The sequence below is a fragment of the Pholis gunnellus genome (assembly GCF_910591455.1).
Source record: "Pholis gunnellus genome assembly, chromosome: 16".
Taxonomy (NCBI): domain Eukaryota; kingdom Metazoa; phylum Chordata; class Actinopteri; order Perciformes; family Pholidae; genus Pholis; species Pholis gunnellus.
In genome coordinates this window covers 16,599,026-16,626,736 of record NC_136543.1, presented here as the reverse complement: position 1 = coordinate 16,626,736, position 27,711 = coordinate 16,599,026, and the positions used below count along the sequence as shown (strand labels likewise).

Genomic DNA, 27,711 nt, shown 5'->3' with positions numbered 1-27,711 from the left:
CCCATCATCAATCCCCATTGGACCCTGCTTTCATCCCCTCGTGCTTGGGACCTGGGAATGTGGCAACGTAGCAACAAAAAGTTGTCAGATGGGGAACAGAATTTGTTGTTGCAATGTCACCGTGTTCCCAGATCTCAGCTTCGGTGAGTACAATGTTACCATAACCGATAGCAATAATGGCCAAAACTGTGGAAACAAGACCCAAGTTGTAATTCAGAATCCTCCTTTAAGCCTGAGGTTTGTACCAGATTTCCTCTGTTTCTGAATTCTATAAAACTCTGTTCAATATAATACTTAGAAGTCTGTGATTTTTGTTTTTGAAACCTGAATGGCTTTTAATTGCACAGTGTAGACTAAAAAAGGACTCTAACCAACCAGCTCTTCAACCCATAAAGCACCCATAATTTAGACCAGCTGGAGCTACTTCTGCCTCATCTTTTGTATTCTGCCGACTCTAATCATGTCACCAGCTACAAACAAATGCAACTTAGCCTGTGTCTGAAGGAACGGACTGAAATACCACATCCTTGCAACCCAGGGCAGACTTCATTGATCATTTCTAACCTTTCTTGCGCAGTGACACCACTGATTCATCAACAGTAAACAGACACACGTTTTAATTTGTCTTTAAAGAGATACAGGAAAGAACAGTCTTTCATCATAGGAAAATAAGAAAAAGAGCCCACAGAGCGGAGTGGCTGTACACAGACGCACTTTCTTGATGTCGCAAACAAGAGACTGAACAGAGTTGTTATCGGGAAACGATGATCATCTGTCCGTCCTTGTGACAGCTTCAACAAATCAGTTATTAACCTGTACAGAAAAATGTTAGTGATTAAAAACAGTAAGGGTAGAGTGAACATTTAGAGGATATCTCATCAGAGGGGCTCAGAGTTGGAGCAAAACAAGGGTAGGTCGATAAACACAAACGGATTGTCTTTTGCTGACTTAATGTCTTTTCTGGTGATGCTCTCGGCATCTACCAGGGAAACAAAAGCCCCGCTCACATCAGCCACTTGTCCTTCTCCTTGTTGAAGTTCTCGGCCCACTGGCGCGTGAGCTCCAAGTAGTGGTCCGGCAGGTTAGGCTGGTAGTCTAGGTACAAACGCGTCACTGTTTTCCTGGGTACAGCCTTCTCTATCTGCGTGCCTTCGTGCCATTGGTTAAAGGAAGTGATGGTGACGATCTCTGGTCTGACAGACAAAGCCGCCTGCAGGGACGTGTCGTAGTAACGTCCGTTAACCCGGTTCCTGGTGTTATGGTTGTTCCACGGCCGAATGGCTGTGTCCACGTACCCTGGACCAACGCTGGGAATAAAGAGAAGATTGTTTGCATCGCAGAACTCCTTGATGACGTTCCAGTTCTGGTGGGACGAGCCAAAGGAGAAGCCGTTGGAGGCAAAGTAGGTGTATATGCCATCGAAGCCGCTGGCCAGGATGTCGTGTTTGTGGCGCTCTTCCACAATGAGGGCGACGAAGACGCCGTCGTAAGGCGTGCCCCTGATGCTGTGGGAGCCTTTGATTGTCAGGAGCTCCGCCCAGGACTCCGGGGGCATCAGGTAGGAGTCGTAGACGTAAAACAGAGGCAGGACTCGCCCTGTGCTGGATCTGAATCTGTAGAAGGCGCCGTGCTCTCCATACCTGAGAAACACGAGAGAGGGAGGATTTCAACCTGTTGCAATATGCATGGAAAAACAATGTTAAACTACCAGTAACACCTCATCAAATTAAGCAATTTAAATCATTGTTAACTTAAAAACATTGATTGGTGCAGCTCTAAGTTCTTAGGTGGCTTTTTCTGTCCCTCCAATGTTTGTGTCATTTCATACAGATGGCCGGCACAGTAGGTTTGCGAAAATGTTGGCAGCAAAACAAAGTCCAGAAATGAGATTGAACTCGAGGCTCTCGAGGCTGGGCTTTGATTTGACTCCAGTCTCGTATCATTATAAACATGGCATCGCTTGGACTCTTCATTCTGTGTGAGATCATGAGCTTCTTCTTCTTTTTTTTTTTTTAATCAGACTACTACTGAATATATTATTGGATAAAACACTATCTAATTAGCTTCGCAGCCTTTCCCCAAGTCTCCGTCTTAAAGCTAACATATTTTACACGTTGCTTGAGTTCTGGGAAAAGCTGAATATCATCATATGTTATACAAATTCCTGGTCGAAGTCCGAGCAAAAGCTACCTGCAGATCCATTACAGCCGGACCACAGGGGGAGACATCTATTTTTAACAACCTGTTCTTCAGCTTCCCTTCTCAGGCTTCACGTTTCACCCCATGGCTAGTCTTCCAGCGTCTGATATGGAAATCAGAGCTGCACCCTTCGGTCAGTGAAAGGAAACACAACGGGCACAGAGGAGAGTGGAAGCATAGATAAACAACTCACTTGTCAATAATGTATTTGATGTTGTCATGCATGCTCTGGTCCGTCCGTCCTTTGTATGGCTGTATGTGAAAGGCCACCTGTGCAGACCACATTTGAACACAGATGTTAACAGAAAGATCATGAAAGCGCAACATCAATACACAAACACCTGAGAAATAAGGGGCTATGCAGTGCATTTCAAACTGAGCACTCAGTTGTTCTTTATTCCAGTGTATTATTTGTTTTGATGGACAGCCAATATGACTGCAACATTTAATTAGTTTGACCTTATAGGCCTGTCGCGGCCGTCCCTGTGTGCCGGTGTAACACAGTGTTTGGGCACTGAGAGACAAATAACTTCTTCATCATCTTCTTTGAATTGTGCCATGAATTACACACGTGGTGTTTGTCAATTTAAAAAGATCCTTTTGCAAGTCCAGAAAGACGTGGGTTTGTCGTAGGTTTGTCGTGGTACCATTTAGTTTTTGAACTGCGTCTCTACCAGCACCAACATGGCTGAAAAAAAGTATTAAAAGAGTTGGGAAATCACAAAAAGTCTGGCCATGTTGAGACCGCAGCCACACAAAAGTAGAGTCAGTCGGCTCCATGAGAGCCGGCACATGGGATCGGCCCTACGAGGTTTTGGGTGTGCAGTCTTTCTCATTACATATTTTTTGTCTTGTACGTCAACATTTCTTTCTCATTCCTGATTCTTCTTTTATTCTACACGGGCGTGATTGACAACATTTTGACCACAAACAATCCTGGAGAAGACACATGATTGACAACTGTTTGACTACAAAGTAAATTATTAATAGTTGAAATGTTGTCAATCATGTCAATATGGAATGAATGGAGAACTGGGAACAAGATAGATGGCAGTGTTCTGGTGCGTTGGTATTCTTTTGTGCTGATAATTATTGCTACAAAGACTTTATGGACGAGTGTGTGTCTCTGGATGATTGACAGGGGACATGTCTGACATGCATTAAATAGCCTTTCAACAGAGTTCACCTGCAGTAACAATAAAACACTGTTTTATGCTTTTTGTGACGTGTCACTCTTTCAGGACGGACTCATTTCACATCTTATTAAGAACTGCTGCTTCTTTAGATTTGTCTTATTCAAGGGTTAAGGCTTTATTCCGGCCCTGAAATCTAAAACATTTACAGCATTACTTTAAACAGTTCACAAATTACTTTAACTCTGTCACAACACATTGCACATTCGTTGTTTCTCTCTGTTAATATCTTTGCTAATGTTCCAAAAATATGTCCCAAAATGTATTTTTCAGTTTCTACAAACAATCTTCCCCGTCAAAAACCTGGTGCTCCCATTACCCGCAATGCAACCCGGCTGCCACTTTTGGTTTGGGTAATACTGGCTGATATGGTCTTATTAAGAAACAAACAAAACAAAAATGCAACAAAATGACTTGGTGATGATTAGGCAGCAAGAGTACTTCACACAGGACACAAACAGCTGTCTGCTGGGTGAAGTTCATTTTAAACTCATTTGTGATACGTCAGAAGCAAACGTAATCCACAGAAAAAATGTTTTCCCCGAAACCCTAATTCACAATGCGGTTTTGTTGCATGGGAACGTAATTTTCGGGAGACAGGGCTGCACCAACGGTGTAGAAATAATCGGCCTTTTCAAAAAGCACCTTGCTGCAAGAGTCATCAGTCATTAAAGAGAAAACAGGCGGTCAAACAGTGTCCTTTTTCTCTCGTATGAAGATAGAAGGAGACAGAAAAGGGAGCCAAGTTTAGCCCTGCAGGATGCTGAGGATCTCTTGAAAAGGGAGCTGAGAGGAGGAGCAGAGAACAAGAGAAGCAGATGCTCACCATCCCCACAGGCGCGTCCCGTACTGTCGTCTCATCTGTCATCACATTCAGGTGAAACAGGATGACATCTACTCCACTGACCCAAGAGTCTCAGAAAGCCTTGTTTGCTACTTCTCAGTAATAATTCAAGCTTCAGAGAGTTTCTCTCTTTTCTTTTCTTTTTTTCAGATTCAAGTCACCCGGAGGGAATTTTAGTTCATGTACAGCTGAGATATAAAAAAAGCTAAAACTGGAGGTATGAGCCTGATTTGACAGGAAACACTGCGTCATGTTCTTCCTGAGCTGAAAGCTGAGTGACCGATGGCCTCTGTCATCTGGGGACAACTGTGCTACGCTTGTTTGCTTCAGTCACAAAAGGGGAGAAACGGGTCTACTGCAGCTCAGCGAACACTAAAGCATTGACAGAGCCCACAAACACTGAGCGCACAACGCCCACTCCATCTTTCAAAAGAGGCTGCAAGGTCTTCCGAAACAGTTTCCATGGTAACGCGGCGGTGTTTGGCGAACAGGCTCGTGTTTGTCAGCCGTCTCGACTGGTTGGAAATCATGAAAGGCCGGCGAGGTAAGACGCCGCTCAATCTGTTCCTGGCTTGGCTGAATAAAACCACGGATGGATGCGGATGAAAAAAAGCGCTTTGTTTGCTCGGATCCCCTCGAGTTGTGCGACGCCGACGGACTCTCGTATTTACATTCCGGGCCTCAGGTGTGTGTCGAAAGCTGCCGCAACACACAACCTTCTGAAAATGACTCAAAGAATAACCTGAAATAATCTGCAATGTCCACATAGAAACATCCATATTTACCTTTCATCTAATATGTGACACAAAGAAAAAGTCTAAAGTTGGCTCAATAAGATTTTCTCTGGACAATTTTTCAGACTATATAATTAGCTTATGATCTCTCTTATGATTGGAACATATATATTTGGAAATGACAGCTAAATGCCAGGGGGTGTGGAGCATTGTGTGAGATTGTATGAGGTGCATGGAGCCAGGAACTGGTTAAAGTTTGATATTTGGTCAGACTTCCTCTTAGTCTTTGGTATGAATTAATATTTTTTGGCAACAAGTTCGACATATTGGCTAATATGTTGGCAAACAATAACCTGTTTACACATCCAGCCGACAAGGAGCAATCAAGTCATGTTTCATGCAACCTGATTAATGTTAGTCCAACTCTTTTGGCTGTTTTGGTGTTTGATTATAATATCTGCCTCTTTAGCTGCTAAATGCTCCACTATGTTCACCGGCTACCTGCCAACTTCATCTTTCTGCCATTTGATGCTGGCCAGGTACAATGAGTTTATCAGGTTTTATTTGCTGGAAACAGCTGCCTGTTGCTGCTGGAACCGAACCAGACTGAACCAAAACAGTAAAGTCGTGGTACAAAAACAATGAGCCCACAGACGCTAAAAAGCTCTGTAGAGCTGAGAGGAGTTGGCCGATAATTCTGTTTTTGTCACGTTTTTTTTTTTATCTCTGCTTGTTTTCTGCTGGCACCCTGACATTTCACTGGGCAAACAGGGTCAATCTATGCTTAATTAGTGAGGATGGAGTGCTGGAGGGGATTATAGATCAGCCTGTCCTCCTGTCGCTCATATGTGCTGGTCTCAACGGATATCTGTGAGACCGGTGGTCTGGTTCGAATGGCATTAGGAACAACAGTGCCTCATCGCACCTCATTTTTCATTTGAATAATAACAGAGGAGCTCCTCCTATGTCAAAATCACCATAACAAACAACATATGTGACATGTGGGCAGAGAAAACACACACATGGCTGCTCACAAACACTGTGACTTCAGCCTGTGTTTTGTCAGCGGCAGCTCTGTTGCACTGAAACACTGGAGCATTAGCCCTCGGGTCAGCTGTGAGACACACACTGTTGTGTAAGTGCGACTGAGACAGAGAGACCCAGTTATCCGTCTAAGACTTCCATATAAGGAGCATTAAAGTAGACCGAGGGGAATCTATCCTGTCCCCTTAATGCTGAATCTACAGTCTGTGCTCAGCTTGTTTTGCCACCGCCGTCTCAAGCACCTTCAGCATCTTAGGGCTTTACGGTATCAGACCCACTAAGTGCTAAAGTGGATATGACTTTGTTAGATGGGGTGGTGCTTTGAAAAAGACAATCTACCCTAAAGCCTGTCACATTTTGAAAACAGCTATTGGCTCGAATAGAAAGGTGTCTGAAAGCAGAACACTTTCATCTTACAACCTCCATATTACTGTAAATGTCAGGTATTAAGGTCAGACCATCACAAGTGGAGATGCCACTGGGCCCCACTGGTTAGGCGCCCATTTCTTCACTGTCGGGAGCCTCAGTGGACCAGAATGCAATGCAGCTGCAAGACATGCTGCATTTTCAATAAAGGGCATGGCACACTTTTTCTCAAGTGGGAAAAAAAAAATGCAGTTTTAAGGACCCGTCACACCAGCATTTAAAAGCAAAATCAACTTTGATGATGAATGCTAACACTCACAGCTACATTGTTGACCATTAACAAATGCCTTAACTGTGCAGACTTTTGAGGCAACATAGAGCTGGAGAATCCACAACAGTGTCATAGCTATTAGCTGCGTTGCACCATGCACTTTTACATGACCTTGCTCTGCTGGAGTATAAACTGCTCCACAAAACAGGCACAGTTTGCAGACCCCGAAAAGAAATGTGTTGGAAATGTATACTTGTCACACTCGGTTAAAAAAAAACCAAACCTCAGCTTTAACGTTTAACTGTCACGAGCAAGTCATTCATTCAGTAAATCATCAGAAAGGAAAAAAACATACCGGTTGTCTCACCAGTTACCTTGATGCTGTGCCTGTGGGCGGCGTCCATGACAGCGGGAACCAGGTCCTCGGTGGGCTCCCCGTGGTCGTCGGCCACCCCGGGGGGGTACCAGGACAACACCAGCACCCCTACAACACCACAGCATGGGGAGGAAGTCTGCTCTGAGTACAGTCAGGGAGGTTAAAGCACTGCTTTGTTGGGGGATTCAGGAACATGCTGGAAATGTCAACTTCTTGGATGTGGCGTTAAAAAGTAAATCATGACTTTCAGCCAGTGTTCCTCATTGATATTGACAACATTTTTTTTTATAAAATAACCGAAACTTATGCAATATGATAAATTATGAAGAATTTATATAGTTCTGCTTTTATTTGAGAACTTTGGGCTTCTAGGCAATAAACAACTGAACAATAAAAGCTATGGCAACTTTATTTAGACAATATGAGTGAGTTGGGGGCGTTGGGCAGACCGGCTATACGGCCCTGGAGGTCCACAAAAAGGGAAACACGTAGAGCCATGCAGTGTTGCAAGAATTACCTGCTGCAGCAGCCTCTATCTGGGCCATGTGCGACTCCAGCACCGTTGGGTCCCTGGAGCTGTAGGGTCCCAGCTCAGGGTAAAAACTTGAGGCGATATCATCTGGAGGTGTGTGCCTTCCTTGGGCATGACTGGCAGCGATCTTGGGGTCCCAGTGTGGCACCAGCACGTGATCCCAGTGGATGTACTTGTTGTCCATGCCGGGAGAGCCGTACCACAGGTAGTAGAATATGTGCACGTCGTAGAAAATGCTGTAATCTCGGTCCGACTTGGTGAAAACCACCTTAGTGTCACTGCTGCCCATGTGGAACTGGCCCGGCGACACCACCACCGCCGCCGCCGCGTCTTTCACGTCCAGCCGCCTCCTGTCGGATCGCTCCCCGATGAAGTCCATGCCCGGGGCCAGGTCCGAGAAGCCGTCGCTGGGCTTCAGCGTCCTGAGCCCCATCATGGCCCCGAAAATGAAGAGCGTGAAGAGGAAAAGTGCCACGAGAGCTTTCCTGCGCAGCCGAGTCATTGTCGCTGTCCGTGGTGCTGCAGACGAACAAGTCAGTAACGCGGGTTTCCTTCCTCTCACCGCCGACTACAGCTCACCAATGCAGTCATCCTGTTTCAGCAGGTAAAAATAATAAAATAGAAAGCGTTCAGTCACTGCAGAGGCTGGCGCATAATCGAGCCTGTTAAACGCACGACAAGCAAAGCAATCTCATTTCACTTCCATCATCACGACCTGGAGGCATCCCGCACTACAACGCTTCAATACATCGCCCCCATGTTCGCCTTCTCACCGCCGCGATGCCCACGTCGGGTTTTATTTTGCTCCATCCTTTTCTCTTCCGAGACAAAAGTGAGAAATCGATTTTTTTTTTAGTATCAGTCTGATAGTTCCCTCTAAAGAAAACAGAACTGGTCACAGTCGAGGTTTCTGTAAAGCTCTAATAAAGCAAGTACCTTTGTATTCCGTCCAATGGCTTCTGTCTCTCATCTCTTCATGTTCATCCCATCTTCATCACAAGTGATCACATCTGCGTCTTGTTTTTTGTTTGTTCTGTTGCTAGAACCACCCCCAGCATGGGAGAAACACTGTTTTTATTGAATGTTCCTGCTAGACGAGAGAGTGACACATTTGTTTCTGTGGTGCGAAGCGAGGAGGGAGGTGGGATTAACCCCAACCGGAAATACGGGTATGAGGGGTGATTAATGCCACAGGAGAAGCAGGAGGCGGAGCTCGCGCGTATCTGTTGGGATTCATCTCTTACGAGCATTTCTGTGTGGACCACAAGTGTGTCAAAATGATACAATGTACAAGTTTTAGTACAACTGAATTGTAGCCTTTTAATACATGTATAACAAGTGTTGAAAATGGGCAGGAGCGAATTATATTACCTTATACTAAATTTTACTTGTCCACGTTATGAACCAAAAAATAAAATTGGTGGTGCAGCCTCATCTTTTATTCACTGCACAGAAGGTTACAGCTAAACATGCAAAATGTGAAATTTGCCTACAGGGAAACATATAAATCAGCATATGTCTCAGCACCTTGGGGTCTGTTTCCCCTATAATCAGTACCCAACATAACATTATTAATTCAGGACACTTCTGAAGAAAGTATAAGGAGATAATAGATCCAGTGTGTTTTGATTATTTTCCTATAATGATGAGACACTTAATGAGACATGACACTACAACAAGTAAAGACCTGTGACTTGTTAATGAAGCTTTTCTTTCACCTCCACTGTTGCACTAATGACCACTCTCACAGATGAGTGAACTACAACCATTTTTTTATAACCTTAATTAAGGACTTCAAATTCATTTTCTTCTTTTAGGCCTTTTCTATACAGCAATAAATATACATATATATATAGGCCATTTCATTATCTCATAGAAAGAAATACATCATGTACTTTTCTGTTATATAACAAAGAAACGCTGTGCTATTAAGCACTATAGCAACTGGAGCTCAATCTCTGTTGATACTGCAAAACATACCTTTAATTCTTACCACCGTTAACATGTTTTTCCTGAAAATGATGTTTGTGTGGGGATCTAACGGCAGTATTTCCATTTGATACTGTATTTGATATTGAATACAATCTTTGGATTATGTTTGAACCTTTTTGTTTTAAATCTTGGGTGGTCGGGGAGAATACATGCTTAAGGTGACATCTGGTGGCAAAGATAAAGTAGTGCTTTCTATTATACTCGTGATTGTGGGTGTATTAGTCCCTGTGCACTATGGCCATTATCTCCCAACAGTCTTTGAGAGTAGACCATTATCCATGTCCATATGTCACCCATTTATCTAGAGATGAATAGATTACTCAGGAGAGACCCTGTGTTGCTCTGACACGGATGTTTTTTTGCATAAAGAAATATCACTTGTCAAAGGCATCATCTTCAATTTCAAATCCATTTGAAAAAATGTTAAACCAATTCTTTACAAGGACATGTTAGAAAATATAATAAAGTTGGAAAAAAAGAAGAAGAAAAAAATAAAGATGAGAAAGACGAGAAAACATACAATCACCCACACAGTCCCAGCCATCAATCGTGCGGCTTTGCAATTTATATAGGACAATTAAGTTATCCATTGTGTATATATAAACAGGCACAGTTTATCCTTTAAATCAATTGAGTAATAAGTTGAATTACATATGACACAACCATTCTAAAAGGAATAGGTTGTGAAAAGAGGTTGACCAATAATTAATATATATTTATGTTACCCCTTGTCTCAACCCTTATGTTTCATTGTGTTCCCCACTCCTCACACGTCTTCCATGACCCTGTTTTTCCTCTGTGTGTGTGTGTGTGTTCTCTCTCACGGGTTCATGGGTCCCTGCTCAACCTACACGGCTGCCATCAATCTGCTCGTCAGCTCTCTGCTCACCTGGCTGCAATCAACACATCGCCTCCCACAGATCTACACCGACACCTTCAGGGCCAGACTGTTGCCTCTACACGACCTGTGGTAGTCAGCTGCTTCTGGCTTCTCTGGTCTTTCTGAGTAACTGCCTTTTCTCTGGTGCCTCAGGTTCACCTCGTTTAACCTCGGCCTGCCCAAGTCGCTCTCCCGCTTCCAGCCTGGTCTGCACTCCTTCACCGTCCCCCATTGATTACCTAAATAAATCTTCTCGCCTTCACCAATCTGTAGTCTGTGTACGGCGTCATTGTTGGAAGACAGGTGCATCCCAATGACATCTGATTATATCATTTCATTTATTATTGTAATAATTGGTGGTTGTTACCATGAAGTTAAGAGAATGGTTTACCATTATCTTTTCCAATTAATCAATGCGTAATCCATATCCGTGCTTAAATAACATATATACACAAATAAGAACAAAGCCAACAATGACTTGTGTGTGTATCCAAATCCTGATCTATCTAATTCCTCAGTGCCAGAGAGCTCCATTATTGTCCTAAAACTATTAAAATCACATTAATGAGCCACACTGTTGCACTGAGCATGTTCTGTCATCATGAACACACGCACTGTAGTTTATTTTGAGTCAATCCCACACACACCGTCCTGCTGCACCAAATGTGAATTAATCCACCGCTGAAAATAGTCCACAGCAAATGCAGTATTTCCCCAAACTTTGCCATAGAAGTCAAACATTTTCTTGGGATTTGTTGTCAATAAGAAAGATGCAGAATAACACCAGCCTAATCCTTTATGTTTTAAGTCAATATGTGTAGGATTCCAAAGAAAATAATTGACATTGGTGCCATCTGGTGGTAGTGTCAGAAGGGACATAGTGAGAGAGAATGCTTGTTCCCTCAGATCTGAGATAAATGAGATGACAGCAACACATAGACTGCACCCATTTCCATCAGAATTGTTTGAATTTATGCCATCGGTTATTTGAAATATGCCGTAAACACATAAAAGTCACACACATTGTAGCTTCGCAAATGTCCTCCACATTGACATATGATGAAAATGATTCTGTTTTCTGTTTCACTTGATAGTAGATTCAACCAAAGTAACAATCCCCCCTAAAGAAATCTGGTCATACTCCTTTTAACGGACAGGTTCCTTTGTCAAAGCAGGCTTCAGCCTGTCATTGCTGCCCCGGGGCGGCCCGCGGCAGCCTCTCCTACCTACAGAGGATATCTGTCACAACATGGCAGCGCGTTATAGATTTGTTATCGATCAGGTTTATTGATTGATTTCCCTCTGGAGGAGGGGTGAAAGGTGAGCTGACAGGCTTCCCGTGGGGCTGCTGCTTATTTTCCCCCTCTGCAACACACAGGGGCCCACACAGTCATTTAAATCAGCATTACATTCACAGCATACATACTGCAGAGTTTTAAATGTACACATTAAAATACTTTCACTGTCTGTTAGTGAGAGGCAACTTTGTGCGCATGTGTGTGTGTGTGTTGATTCAGCGATGGCTGTTGAACAAGCGCGTGCCAAGGCTTTGTTCCCACAAGCCCCTCTGGGTGACCCCGGTCACCTTAGGGTGGCCTGTTTTGTGGTGCAGCAGCCGCTGGGCCTTTCCAATTTCCATGGTGACTTTCAGAGCGCCTCTGGCTGGACTATTAGACTAACGCATGACTGGAGGTAGTCATTCGTTTTGCATCAGGCCACATCTCGCACACACGCAAAATGTGCAGAGATAATAAGATGCATTTTCTTTAACGGGAAAGTCAGAAAAACGGCCGACTTTAGCTCATTATCTCTTCACATATGCAATTCCTGTATGTGTGTGTATGTGTGTGTGGGTGTGTGTGTATGTCATTACAGGAAGTTCCATGACTCAGCGGTGACGAGAACAGGTTTGTGGTGCTGTACAGCAGCTTGAGAGTGACCAATTATTTATTAATGAGCGTGGGGGAATGACTCCAATGGGACACCGTATGTTTTCCAACAAACTGTAACAGGTGGATGTGAATCACCTCAGCGGAGACAATGCAAGAAGCTTCATTTCATCAGCAACAAATCCATCCGGAAAGAATAAGGAAGAGGGCGATACCATCTGGTGTCTAAGTTTCAACTAGTTTGTTCGATTATCAAAGAAAACGTAAATGCAGCCAACCAATCCCCACTAAAGCACATAATGCTCATCTAGAGAACATTTAGTGTCCTCGAAGATGGCAGCTGGGTGACAAATATGTCTAGTACTTCACTACACTCATTTGTATTTGAGAACTCTCTTTCTTTTAAAAGAACGCATGGCTGTTATTTTATTCTCTCAGTTATAAAAAGCCCTTAAAACTTAAAATATTACAATCCATTAATGTAATGCATTCATCACAGTATATTATTATAAAAATGTATATAAGTAAGGCATCATTGTAGGTCTCACTTATTACAATGACATGCATTGCATTTATGAAGTACAACATTTTGTGTGGGTTGTGCAGGAATCAGAAGCGTAGTGTCCTAAAATCTCTCAAATCTCATTGTATATTTCGAACATGCTAACTTATTTGTTGGCTTGTTCTTATATTTCCTGTGCTTGTATTGCCACATCATTTGTAAATAGTATACATTGAGATAAACATGTAGATCAGATTAATGAAAATGGAATGGAAACACCATCTGAACAGTAGCTGCAAAATGCTTTGCAGATGGGTTTTATTATATATGTGTGTGTGTGTGTGTGTGTGTGTGTGTGTGTGTGTGTGTGTGTGTGTGTGTGTGTGTGTGTGTGTGTGTAAGAGTGCGATGGAGGGTGGCAGTGGGCGGGGTAATATCTTTCTAGGCCCTAGGGTGCAACACTAAGCTGAATCGTCCAATGCCCTGATTGGTCATTTTGTCAATTGTTTTGCCTCCCTATCTTATTGGACATGTGTGATTTATCTGCGACTGGAAATCACGTGGACTTGACCGAAAAGGTGGTCGTGTGTGTGTGTGTGTGTTGTGTGTGTGGTTGTGTGGTGGGGGTTACTAGAGGTAGGAGGGTCAAGGGGATTCTGCATATTGTGCAAGAAGGGAGCAGGCAGAAGGCATTCGTTCTCCTGGAGGATTACACACACTGACACACGCACACACAATCATCACGGAGAGAACGTGCACGGATGTCAAGCATGCATTTAACTCATTCCGTCTGATATTTTTTGGGCCGGAGCTGTTTTCTGCAGGAGGCCGAGGAAACCTCCCACCATGGCAGAAGGTATGGATGCTCTGAAAGAATCAAGGAGGTTGAATAGGGAAGAGATGAAAGGGGAGGCTTTTCTTCGTCTTGCATTGTCTTCTTCGTTCCTTTCTAAAGGGGGACTGTCTGTTCAGAAACGTCTCTCCAGAAGTGCTGCCAAGACTTGGTGACTGGGGTGGGGTGGGGTGGGTATGCGTGTTCAAATGTGGAGGTGGAATGGAGGTATAAGAAGTGGACAGCAGCTCAGTGCGCTTTAAAGCAGCAGAGAGCGGCGGGATGGGCTCTGCTTCCAATCCGAGTTTCACAGGTAGACCACAAACACACGTTTTAACTGAGAAATCCAGTTTTTAATGTTGTTCGGAGATGAATGTCTCTCTTTGTTTGAGAAGCCTTGAAGAAATAGAAACATTTTAATAATTCGCTTCCATAAAGAATTGGCTTTTTACGAATTTCAATGTTGTCAGATAAGAAGGAAGATACATTTTATTTCGAAGGCCTGTTGGTGAGTATAGATACTTGCACGTGCATTAAGGCTTATTTAAACATATTTAGACATTTTATATATTGTTTCTGTTATTTTAAAACGAGTGAGGATATTCATATACAAATATTGTATGTGATATCATACAGCGATCAAATCAGCATCGTTACTTTTGACTGAAACAACTACTTGATTGGTGGATGGTGGATTTCCTCATATTTTTAAAGGCTACTCTGTTTGGATCCTTAATCGTGTCAGTAGTGCGTTAATCACCCCCAGTTCATCATGTGTTAGCAATTGTGGGTGTATAAATAAAGTTGAACAACTATAACCGATTAAATTGTTATTTTATGTGGGAAATGTTTTTGGGACTTTTACTCGGTCAAAACATTTGAATATGGCATATGGTCTTCGGGAAATTGTATTACGCCTTTGGCCATTGTTTTCTGAAATGTTATGGACTTTTTCATTAATAATTGGGTAAAAAACCTGCAGATTAATTGAAAATGAGCATTAGCGCAAGCCGTATTACAACGCATCTTCCAACGTAATCATCTGAGAACATTGTTGCTGTGTTGTTTTCTCGGGCCATTACGCAACACGTCAGACGCACGCGGCCCTTCTGGGTTTCACTTTGCTGCCGTTTATCAGGCTTTCTGACCAACACTATTCTCTGTAGCAGCGGGCTGTCCGCGGAGCGAGGAGGAGGACGCGGGTCTGTCCCGGGGCAGCGGCGTGTGCAAGTGGTTCAACCTGCGGATGGGCTTCGGCTTCCTGTCCATGAGCAAGAGGGACGGAGCTCCTCTGGAGGACCCGCTGGACGTGTTCGTCCACCAGGTGAGACGCTGCTGCTGCTGCTTGTCACATCTCACTTGTCACACATTTCAGGTTTATTTCATAATTAGCTAAACCACCTTATATCCAGATTTTCCTGAGAATAACCAGAAAAACTGGGCCCTGAAGTGGTGCCCAGACATTCAAAATAGTATTTTCACATTATGATAAGGTACCATCATGTAATAACAAGACACCGACAACAAGAAATGTCATGTAATAACAAGATATGTTGACGTTATACCAATATATTTTCAGTAAAACATATATTGTCATGTAATAACAATATTTTAATGTTATAACAAGATATTTTGTGTTATTATAAGATATTTTCACATTATAACAATATATTTTCATGTAATAACAGGATTTTCATGATTAAATCCATTTTCAAGCTAAAATGACTAACATTCTCTGGTTACAGTAAATGCGAAGATGTAATGCTTTTCTGTTTTTTTGGAAACTGCACTTCAGTTTCATCTTTCTGGACTTAAGTCAGGAATTATCACGCAAAATCAGCTGGTAAGAAGAGTATAAGACACGTGATGTGTTTTTGTGTAAAATTACCTGGAGATTAACATATCTTAAAGTCGGCCATGCCCGAGTAAGTGCTGCCACTCCCCCGCTCCCTTCACCTCCCGACGGATATGTGCTGTGGAACCTCAAAGGTGTTGAGCTCAAACATTTCTATTTAAAAGGGGTTAGAGGCTAAAGCAGAGATAACAAGGCTCATTCTTCTCCCCATCCAGCCCTGCTTCCTGTTATAAAGTCATTAAAGCATCAGGGAGGCCACCCAACCCTGAGTTTCAGTCCCACCTCCCATGTGGAGCCTTTTGGTCGAGACCTCTTCTCAGGTTGCTTGCTGAGGGTTATACTGCTTTGAGCAGAAATATTTCTTTTACATTGATATGCCAAGAAGAATCCATGATATTATGTGTACAGTGCAAAAAACAAGATTTAATTTCCTTTTTAACTGCTCGGGTTAAATATCCAGTTCTTCTGTTTTTTTTCAAATGTATTTATTTATTTTTTAATTACAATTTCTTCTATGTAGTTTTTTATTCTTACACAGCAGATGTATAAAAGAAAAAAAAAGACTTATTGTTCTCTGAGCTGAAAGCAGCTTTGACTGTGCTTTGGTCTAATTCCCATGCAAAGTGCAGTCAGCAGAGCCTTTCACAGCTGTGGTCATCATACTGGTCAGCAGGTTTACATTCTATATTTCCTCCAGCTCTTCCAGCGGCAGCTTTAATGTGTATTAAGCAACAAATGACCATTAAGGCTTATTGCTGGTTGGCTTGTGGCTGCTGCATGCAGCCAGGCTCAACGCAGACAGACTACTTTCATTGCTCGGTGGTGGATGGATAGTATAATAGAAAATGTTTTCTTCCTTTAATGGCGTTTTTTATTTTGCCTATTTGCTTTTGTGTTCTTAAGCTCTAATGATTTGAGCCTTCTCTGCCACCACCCTACTGCTCACTTTGTTTGATTTACATTGGATTTCTGGGAAGTGCAGCGCAGGAATACCACAGCAGTGAGTGCTTTGCACCAAGGTGGAGCCAGAATGGGAAATAATCTCAGGATGAGCAAAAAATGAACTACATTAATATGTGAGCTCAAAATTGACAGAGCAATATAACAACATAGCAGCAGGTCATACAGAGACAACAAAAGGAAGTGCTGTTTACATTAAAACTGTATTTACTGAGAGACTAGCATTGTTTTATGGAGTTTGAATATATTTGATGTTACATTCAAATTCAAGAAGAGAAAATGACTGCTGGTGTTTGGCATGTTCACTGTGTCGTAGTTCATCCTTCTTTCTATTTACCACTACAATTGGAAAGCTAGTCAGTAAAACATCAATAGTGCAGCACACTATGCGCTGGTGATTTACTCCTCTCAGGATACATGTATACATTCTCGCCTCCTCTCCTGGTAGCTATCCCAGGAATGCACTCCTCCACTGTGTCATTTCCCAGCATCCTCCAGTGCAACGGTCCTCTGGAGACTTGTCCAGATGGACTCATTTTGGAGAGTCTTTTGCTGCATGTAGGTGGTGGTGTGGGGGGTGGGGGGTGGGGGGTGGGTGTGGAATGCTTTGGAGGTTGGGTTGGAGACGCGCGAGGGGAGGAGGGGTGTTTGAAAGCATTGATGTTTAAATAGGGCCGTCAACAGGATTGGATTTTTACGAGAGAGCTGAGGATTCCCTGACAGCGGCTACACATTTCTATTAATGCAACATTTAAGTGTGTGGTCAGTTTAAGTAAGCTGCTTCTTTGTCTTCTAAGGATCGAAACTTGAATTTATTTTAAGGTTAAATATCACCTTTATCCCCTAAAGAAATGTATTTATCTTTAAACTGCCCAACAAGTTAACTTATAACTTGGAATTGGCGAACTAAAAGCTGCAGTAAATGCACTCATCAGTACAGGTAAACTATAAGTAAATGATGACAAAATAAATGTACGAGCCTGCTTGTACCTGCCGTCATATAGAAGGGAGAGGCCCAATTAATCAGAGAAATGGATGGACAATGGTGCACACTTTGGGACAGTCCATCTACAAAGGCATTCATGGTGCTGCACTTGATTTTACATGCAAAACTTGAAAGAAGTAGTTGTGTGAAGAATGAAAAAGAGAACACAAGAGAAGTTAAACAATGCCTACTTTCTCATCTCAGCACACCTGCGCTCCCAATTCTGACATGAGAGCTTTGATTCCAGTTATTCATAGTTCAGGAGTTGACTTAAATTCCTTACATACTCATCCACCCTATGGGCTCTATAGGTCGTTTAATTCTGACCCTCTCCCTCTCTCTCGTTGACAGAGCAAACTGCACATGGAGGGCTTCCGCAGCCTCAGAGAAGGCGAGGCCGTTGAGTTCACCTTTAAGAAATCATCTAAAGGGCTGGAGTCTGTCCGGGTTTCCGGGCCCAACGGAGCTCCATGTCTGGGCAGCGAGAGGAGACCGAAGAGTGCCCAGAAACGACGCTCCAAGGGTGATCGGTAAGTCCAGTCTAAGGACATCCGCCGCATGCTCACATGGTACCAAAACACGTCAACGTTTTGAGAAATACGCTTGCTTTGTACTGTCTACAGCTCACGAACGAACACGTTATATCTAGTTTGTTTAATCCACACACAAACAGAAATGTACAAATGACAATTTGTCACATTACACTATGCTGTACAGCTTTTAGAGCTTCAGAACTGTTGTCCCCCTGCTTTCAATCTTTATGCTAAGCTAGGCTAACCAGGTCCTGACTCAAGTGCCAATATAGTGGTATCAATCTTCTCATCACACTCTCAGAAAGAAAGCAAATAACCAAAATGTCTCAAAATGTTCACGTTGCTTCTTTAATGAGACAGGATGTCCCAAAATGACACAGGATTCAGCAAAAGACAGAGATTACTCAAAAATACTTCAAAGTTCATAATCTTGAGCTGAAAGTTATGCTAAATAAAAAACAAAGAAAGCATCTTGCTGGCTAAACGTTGTCTCTCTGAGCAGCAGCAGGCTGAGCTGGATCAATAGATTGTTTGACCTCTCAGCGCTCCGTCTTTTGGCTTCTGTGCCGGCCACAGTGTAGCTTCTTCAGTTCCAAGTTTATTCCTTTATTACAAAACACTTAATTCATTTCATGAACCTGTAAATGAACTCTACTGGAGGAAACTGTCATTTATTTGTTTGTCTATGAAGCATGTTTGGGTAATTAAGATCCAGCGAGGCTATTAATTTGATAGCATCTTGTAGATTAGAGCATATTAATTATGGCTGGCAGTGATAAAATGAATCCCACGTTGCATTCAGACATTCCTACTTTCTTCTTTTCACTGGTTCCAAAACACGAATGTGTCAGTTAAAGTTTATAGTTTGATTTGCAGATTGTAGGCCTTAAGATCCAACAAGGTTATTAAGGTGATAGCATCTTTTATAGTTGAACTTCATTAGTAGGCAGTGATGAAAATAATCCCAACAACTTCCTGTCCTTAAATACCCGCTATAGGTTTGATTGCATTCACATGTTTCCTCTTTTCTCCCAAACATAAATGTAGTATTCAGCAGAGGAAAGAATCCTATCCATTTAATTGATAACAGATGTAGGTGCCTGGGAGAGGTCAGAGGTCACCATTGCCATAGCAACAATGGGATGTGGTGTGCAAATGAGGTGGAGGGGAGGGTGGGAGGAGGGGGTCAGGGTTCAGAGGTCACAGTTGTATTGAAACAAAGGAGCTCCCTCTCCCGCCCTCGTGGCCACGCTGATCAATACTGAGCCCTGATGGGGGGCTGGGAGGAGGGGGGAGGAGAGGAAGGAAGTGGTGGTTAGCTGTGAGATGGTGCAGGGCTCGGTCTGGGTCTCATCACTCTGTATCTCACCGACTGACTTTGCTGCTTTTCATCTATTTCAAATTCATGAGAAATCCACACCGACAATGAATGTATCTACTGACAAGTATTGTGTGCATGAAAGCCTCATATATCTTCTTCCTCTGTGCAATAGAGCTCAATTCTTGTATAAGAACTATTAATAACCCATCAATGAACACGTTCCTTCATCACCATGAACATACACACACTTTATTTGGACTCAGTCCCACATACCTAGTCCTTAACAAATGCATTATGCAACGTAAGACAAACTACAATGACCAGCTGTTTTAGGAAACTTCTCGAAACCACACAGAGTATTTCCAGCAAGTGAGAACACGTCTGACACAGACAATCTCCTTGAAGCCGTTTTCTCATATGAACAAGGTCCAGACCTGATTCTCTGGACATTGTCCGGAGTTGCCCTTTGACACATGCAGCACACATCAGGAGATTGTCCGTGTCGGATGCGTTCTCACACACTGGAAATACTCCCTTTTGGTTTTTGGGTGGCGCCTGAGTAGAGCATGCTGGAGGCAAGACGTAAAACAAGAACACTGCAATCAAGTAGCCGGTTTATGATTTGGTCGTGAACAGCTGGATCCCTTCCAGGGGGGGGGGGGGGGTCATCTTCATGTAAATGACCCATCTTCTTCATGGGTTTGTTTTCCTCCGGTTTTGCCACATGACAGAAACGTCATCAACACGCCCATTCACTCGCTGTGAATTCTCTGGATAATGAGCGCAGCTCTATTCACAACCAATGGGACACAACACAGACTTTTCACTAAGAAGCTGGCAGTGTAGATTTCGTTTGATGTTCGGTTCGAATGATTCGGACATTTGCGTTCTCACATAGACCTCCTGTGGGTAATGTCCAGATTAGTTCGGGGCAGCAGTGCATGTGTGAAAAGGGGGCTACAGTGAGCTGGTGAACATAGTGGAGCATTTAGCAGCAAAAAACACAGTTATTACGCTAATGCGTGATAGCTTGTGGCAAATGGGCAACAAAAATGAATGCAGCGTTAAAGATTTCAGTATCGTTAGTCATGGTCATAATGGGATTTGTTGACAAAAGAGAAGCAGAAGAGACAAGAGAAGCAGATATCAGAACATTATAAGTACACGAGGAGGTGATATCAGATATAATCATTTTTATTAACAGTTTAGTTTCAGTTTGTTGAATTTACACTTCTGTCCATGCAGCTGACTAAAGGTTGCTGTAGCGTGTTGTATTAAATGTGCTCGGTTTCTATGTATTTCTGTATTAAAGTATTAAAGCAAAATGAAGAGACATGAAACTTGCCGGAGACATAATTTGTCACAGTGTAATGCCCCTTGCTCTGTTTGCTTTTAATTACTTGTTCAACTGCAGCTGGAGAGCAAAAGGGGAAAAGCCAGGGCCTGTAGTAAAACCCGATTTTCCGCAAAAAAAAATCAATGGGGTTTGCTCCTTTATTTAAGTGGCCAGTGTCTCTTTGTGTCACACGACACAGTACTTGAGCCTCACTCGCCTTATTTATCCTGCCCTAATGAATTCACCAACAGGATTTCACTTAGCTACTGATCATTAGCTTTCTCAGCATTGATTTACTGATAACAATACACATCAAGATGCTTGCAGGAGTGTTGGGTTTAATCATAGCAGCTTGTTGGGTGTGGAGATTCATACATGCTTTTGACCTGCTGAATTATGGCCGGATGGTCATTTGATGTTGTCATCTGCTGACTGTCAGTGGCATCCTAATGTGTAAATATAATTTTCTCCAGATCTCCTCCTCTGTGCTGTAAATTCAGATTGAGAGAGAGCTAAGCTTCTTAAGTACAATGAGAGGAATATCACTCAGTCACAAAAGAGATCTTTGTTAGTTTATGGGGAGACAAAGTCCACAGAATCCTCTTTTTATAGGAAACCATTGTTTGAGCATGAGGTTGAGCTGTGTTCAGGAAGAAAGGGGAAACTCCTCCACAATGGCATTTATTTTCCTGGTTCATGTTCATGAACCTTTTCAAAAGTCCTCCAAAATTAAAGATCCTAGATTTATATAGTAGGCAGACATTTATGAATCTATAATAACACAGAACAAATCTATGTAGCCCATAAAGTCTACTTATAGATCTCTTCCAGACATGCTTTAACACATGTAAAATAATTTGATTCTTCACAAAAAGTTCAGTTAAATAGTTCACCTTCTTAACTTTTAAAAATCCAGTTCAGGTGTTAAACTGAGATTTCAGGTGAGCACAGATAAACTTCCCCCTTCAGCAGGTGAATGTGAAAACAAACTCTGCACATACATCATCCTGCACAGTGGAACTCCAAGACCACAGTGAAGGAACAAGAACAAAACACACTCTGAGTGCCAAGCTCCACCTTTTTAAAAAAAAATCTTGATTGGTATAGAACAATATAGCCAGTTTTAAGTTTGGTTGTCAAAATATCTCTTATGCAATCCCTTGAGGCACGAAGATCAATTTGGCCAAATCCCTTAACAGCTGCCCACCTCTGGCACTGCAGTTAATGTGGATGCATGGAGACAGATGTGTGAGGGGACAGAGGGATCTCAAACCAACGTTGGGGTGTGCTGCCCTCTCATGGTGGGATGTAATCACTTCACTGGAGATGGAATTTCATTCTTTTTGTTCAGATTCAAAATCCGCTACTTGTCAAAGCGATTACATGCATAATTCAAATAATACAAATAAATGATTATTAATTGATTACAGTGTACGTTCAATGTAATCTTACAGTATTCTTGGAACTAATATTTAACATTTAACATCCAATAAAATCCTTTTTGTTTCCAGTTTTTCTCAACAGCTTAAGCCTGTTTTCTGAAGCACTGTTGCAGTTCTTAAAACACAAAAACACATCGCATCACACTGAGCTCTTCATTTGTCCTGCTAAAGGCTGTCACTCACACGTCAGAACATTTAACTAGTGTGTCAAAAGAAAATAACTTCATCAGGGAGTGCATCACTGCCACCAAAGAAACACACAAATCCCCAGTTTCAACTGTCAGTGTTCACTTTTCTGACCTCTATTCACAGTAAAACCTTAAAATGAGTGACATGTCAAACAAAAAGATCATTTCCTGTCTTTTGTTCATTTTAGATGCTACAACTGTGGAGGACCCGGCCATCATGCCAAAGAGTGTCAGCTGCCCCCTCAGCCCAAAAAGTGCCATTTTTGTCAGAGTGTTTCCCACATGGTGGCCAGCTGTCCGGTCAAAGCACAGCAGCAGCAGCAGCAGCAGCAGCAGCAGCAGCAGCAGCAGCAGCAGCAGCAGCAGCAGCAGCATTCGTCTCCAGGCTCTCAGGGAACCTCACAGAGGGACGAGGAAGAGAAGCAGAGCCAGGTCTTCGTCCCTGAAAAGTCAGAGTGAGCGATCGAGGGAAACTGTGAGGTTTTTCACTCAAACACTGCTCATAGAAAGAGCTACCTCAGGTTATATTTATTGAGCGGCAAAATAGGAGTCATCACTGTGTTGCTGATGTGATGCGTTGTTCAATAGAGCGTGTGTCCACTTTGAAAACTTTTATTTTTCTTTCTACGTTGTTTTTCTGCCTCGGATAAGTGTCTTAGCTTTAGAATGAAACAATCAGACTTACTTACAAAATACTAAAATCTTGCTGCTTTACAACTCTCTGATATGTGGGTTTGGTTTGCAGGTATTTGACATAAGTGCATATCTATAAAACCTGCGTGATTGTTATTATAGACCGGCCTTTTTACAGCAGATGTTTTCACATGCCAGAACAGGAAAACCACAGGTGCAATTTATAACATGCATTCCATTTAGGTGTTTGTTGGGTGCTTGGGCACTGGTATTGTTGCTCACTAACTCAGGTCTTTTTCCTGTGTTGACAATTCAAAATATCTGCTTTAAAAAAAGGTCCAAATAAGAATGAACCACACTCAGGCATGAATGTGGCGGTCACATTCTCCCAGTACTTTTAGGTCATATGCTGCCTTCAAATAGTTTTTAGCATGGGAAGCACGTGACATGCATTGAAAAGGCTTGACTTTGAGAAAATCATGGGGCAAGACCCGAAAAGAAAGTACAATGTAAGATTTCCTTTGTCCTCTTTTAAAAAGAGTGAAGATTAGAAAATACTATTTTTACCTGTAATCTACTGCAATCCAATGCAAAATACCTGTGATAACATCAGACTTTATTAGGTTCAAAATGTTCCGTTTTTTGGTGATATTGCCGGAAATCAATTATATTTTTATTAATCAAATAACATGTTTATTTCTGAGTCCGTGGTAAAATGTGGTGTCGTTGTGCTTCAAATTTACATACATATGGGGGCAGATTATTAGAAAACACTTCTAAATATAAGTCCAGTACAACACCAACACCAACTATCACCTCAAAGCCAAAACATATGATTGAAGTAACACCTCTATGAACGTATCAGCAAAAACTGAACATTATAGGCACCATAATGACATACCAGGTGTACTGGATTGCTTTAGATTGTAGCTACAGATGCAATGAATGAGTTAAAATCTCCATTTACGTAACCTTAAATACCACAGTGGGTCATTAATCTGGACTCTATAGTTTCACTTTATCTTTAAAAGGCCAGCAAGGGAAAAAAATATCAAAGTAAGATATTGATAATTGTAACAAAATCAAAGTGTCTACAGCATTTGTCTAAATGTATCATTATTGGCCTTCAATAACCCAAATCAACCAAACCCTTGTGTCTGGTTTCACTACGGAGGATTTGATTAAAACCCTGTTTCAGCAAGACATCAAACCCTGATTTTAAGTGCGATCAAGTGACACCAGAGTATTAGGGTCGCCGACCGCAAGGGGAATAAAAATCGTGTAATTTTGAGAAGTCAAAAATATAAAAGTCACAAATAGCGTGAAAAGTTGTAGTAAACATCTCGTGATAATACTTCACATTTTTTTCCCATAATATGACAAACATTACGTTACCATTACACATTTTATATGTAATACTAAGTCTTTATTCTCTATTTTCTCTCTCGTAAAATTACGACTAAGAAAAATAAGACATTTCTTTTTCAAAATGATGACTTAATTCTTCTTACAACATAAGTAAAACATAATTCTCCAAAAAAAGCATCCCTAATACTTTGTTGTAAATCGATAATCAAGCATTGCATTATTTCAGTTTTTTTATTTTGTATTACTACGTTTGAAAGATGAGGTAAACAATCCAACATGTGAATGTAATGAGAGAACACATTTCCTGGGCTGCCAAATACTTTGCTAAAAGTTGTTTGTGTCAGCCTTTATTGGAAAACATTTTCAGGTATTATAGTGAAAAGTGAATGTTACAACATAAGTGCCATAACCTCCACTTTCCAATGGGGTTGATGAGAACTGCTTCTGTCATATTCCACACACAAAAACAATAATTCAACTTTTATTTCCCAGTAGTGGCGAAATTCATGTCTTAATTACCAAGTTGCCATTTCATCATTTGAACTTATATGCAAGACCAGTATTGATTGTATGGCAGACTTTGTTTGTAAAACAGAATTAATCTGAAGGAAGCGTTCACACATATATGTCAGGGATTTTTCACACAAACAATTTGTCTTCACTTATTTTAGTGAAGGGGCTGAATGTATATAGATATTATCTTTTTTATATTACCTATTTATGCAGAGTTGTTCTCCCTGAAGGGCAGACTGAACATTTGACAGCTGTAATAGTTTCATTTGTGACTTGTGCTGTGGTTCAGAAATATCTTCAGAAATCTTTTGGCTTCCTTTGTACACATGCTGTGCAGTAAATCACAACTGTTTTTTTTGGCAAATTCTGATGATTCTATTACCGTGTAATTGTTTGCAGACAGTGTACTTATTACGGTGTCATTTTACAAATCTACAACTGAACTGGATTGTCACTGCACAGTAAAAACACACAGCGTTCCAGCGTTTGATTTAACGCTTTATCATTCACCTCAGTCTGCAATCAGTTTATTTAGCGTCTTCATTTTCAACTCAGGGAGAACTTTTTTGATCTAGTGTATTTTAGGATTTGTCTAGATGTTTAATTTTTACTATCTTGGGGTGCCGGAAGAACCGACGCATCCGCTACCAAATGAGCCATGCACTATCTTAATGTCATTTTCTGATACGCAACACGGACCAGGAAGTACTGTGTCCACCTTATTTGTCTTAAAGGAACCCTCCACTCTAAACACGTTGTGCATCTTTCAGCATGATGTGCGTTGCTTTTCTTACTAGGGGGTTGTTCTTTTGCTATTGTATTTGACATGGAAATGTGGTCAAACATGGACAATGTGATGTCTTTGTAAGATATTCAGCAACAATAGAGTGGGACGGCATAATTATTTTTCCGCAAGCTGTAGAGGGAAGTAGTAGCCTGTTTTTTTTAGTGCTGAAGTATATTTCAAAAGGTTTAACGGTCTGTTACGATGCTTTAACATGTAGCCACCTGGCCTACGCCATGACATCCACATGGCCTTAGTGAGCTACATAGCTAATAGATTAGCCAGTTAGCTTGCTAACTAGGCATCAGCATAGTTTAGTTTCCAGGCTTTGGAGTTTGTTTAGTGATTTGCTTTCTTCACGAGAGTGAGATGAGAAGATTCATATTGTTCTCATGCCTGTGCATCAAGTAGGCCTATACGCAGCTGGAGCCAAGATGGGTTTAGCCTAGCTTAGCATCAAGCTTGGAAGCAAGGGGAAACGGCCAGCTTGTCTGTGTCCAAAGTTGAAGAAAATGCCCACCAGCATTTATAAAACTCATTAGGTAACATGTTATATTATGTTATATAAGGACATAATTCTGTAAATTAGTGAACTTTATAGATGTTGGTAGGTGTATTTTAAAAATCAGCTAGGCTAATGGTTCCTGTAGCTAGCTGCTTCAGGAAACAGCTGTTTTTTAAAAATTGTATACATCTAGTGTTTTTTTTTCTCCACACTGTATTAATATAATGTTCATGATGTGTCAGCATGATAATGAGTAGAATAATAGATTAGCTGTTTCATGTAGAAGGGGACCGGCGACTGAGCCCAGGGATTTCACAGCACAGAGGATGTTCAAAGGCATCAGTATTGATCATGATTAATGATCATTACGCCTATATTATGTGCTTGAGTTCACCGTGCTGCAGCACAATGGGGTCTAATCTACCATGTATAACACTCTAATTTAGCCTAAGTCCCAGTGTTTTGTTGTTTTGTTGTTGTTTGTATTGCTTCTTATGTGTGACCAAGACAGAACTCGTCTTGTCAAAAATCTATACAAGTCTACCTCAGGTGTGATTTTGGACAGCTTGAGAACAGCATGTCCAAAAAACTGTTTTGTATGTATTGTAAATCTTTTGTGTATTAAGTGGTCCATACAAGTATTTATTACATTGTATTTTTAAATGTTGTTTTTAGTGTAATGTGTGCTACCTCATAGAACAATACTCTACAATTTCTTTCTGGTATCTTTATGCCCATTGTTGCTGCCAATATAACAAGAGATCTAAAGTGGTGCTTTTTAATGACGTCTTAGCCTTGTTTCCAGGAAATAGAGAGACACAGAAGAACTGATAAATACACAAATAAGATGTTCACTTGCATTCTTCTACGAAGAAACACCCATATCTTTACTTTGCAGAGCAGACACACCCACCATTTCTGTCTTTCTGGGAACTCCGCTCCAATACCAAAGTCCCTCACCATAAACATGCATTATAAAGAATGTTTGGATTGAGCATGTTCATGTTGATTTTGGGGTTAAGTTTCACCTTTTCTCAATACTCAAGGTTGTTCTGAACACAAACTGTAATCTTATTTAACATGATGTTTGAGTTTGTATTACATTTGGATCATCTCCCCACCATGCTTGATTGTTCATCCTGCAACTGAAATATATTGTGCTGCAATACAAAGGTAATTAAAGATCTAACAGAACATTTGTGTTTCATCTACCAGTTTCCTGTATCTAGACTTTATGCTAATGCCTGTCATGCTTTTGAGAGACATTGATGATATCAGGTTCACATTTTAAATATTGTTTTGAGCAGTAAGTACAAAGGGTAATATTCAGTATGAACCAGTAAACAAAATAATACGTATTGTGTGGAATCTGATTCTGATTTCGGTCCAACACGACTAGTGTATTGTTGTATTGATCAGTTCTTTGACAAATTTCATAATCAATCTAACTTCTGTGCAATGCATACCAGAGATGCTGAAGAAATTCAGATTTCTGATAAAAGATTTTAAATCAAAAACATAAGTATTTAATTCAAGGTGCTAGATGAGGTGTTTCTCAATTGTTGTTGTTGCGATAGCTCAGTTGTCTCCATGTGACTACAAGAGGCGGTTGAAAGCTCTGAGAAAAAGCTAAA

General features: G+C 41.5%; 2 protein-coding genes across 2 annotated transcripts; one reads left to right on the top strand and one right to left on the bottom strand.

Annotated features, from left to right (window-relative positions):
* Positions 1–1,003: 1,003 nt before the first annotated feature.
* Positions 1,004–8,079, bottom strand: maneal (mannosidase endo-alpha like; the record flags this gene model as incomplete). Its single annotated transcript, XM_079176717.1, has 4 exons — positions 7,545–8,079; positions 7,026–7,135; positions 2,393–2,469; positions 1,004–1,640 (listed from the first exon to the last, which is right to left on the bottom strand). The coding sequence occupies exons 1-4, from the start codon at positions 8,059–8,061 to the stop codon at positions 1,004–1,006; spliced, it is 1,341 nt and encodes a 446-aa protein (XP_079032843.1). The 5' UTR covers positions 8,062–8,079.
* Positions 8,080–13,668: 5,589 nt separating this feature from the next.
* LOC306708466 (protein lin-28 homolog A-like) lies at positions 13,669–22,733 on the top strand (the record flags this gene model as incomplete). Its single annotated transcript, XM_079176308.1, has 4 exons — positions 13,669–13,678; positions 14,821–14,978; positions 17,806–17,984; positions 22,463–22,733. 4 exons carry the CDS (start codon positions 13,669–13,671, stop codon positions 22,731–22,733), a joined length of 618 nt encoding a protein of 205 aa, XP_079032434.1.
* Between the last annotated feature and the right edge of the window lie 4,978 nt (positions 22,734–27,711).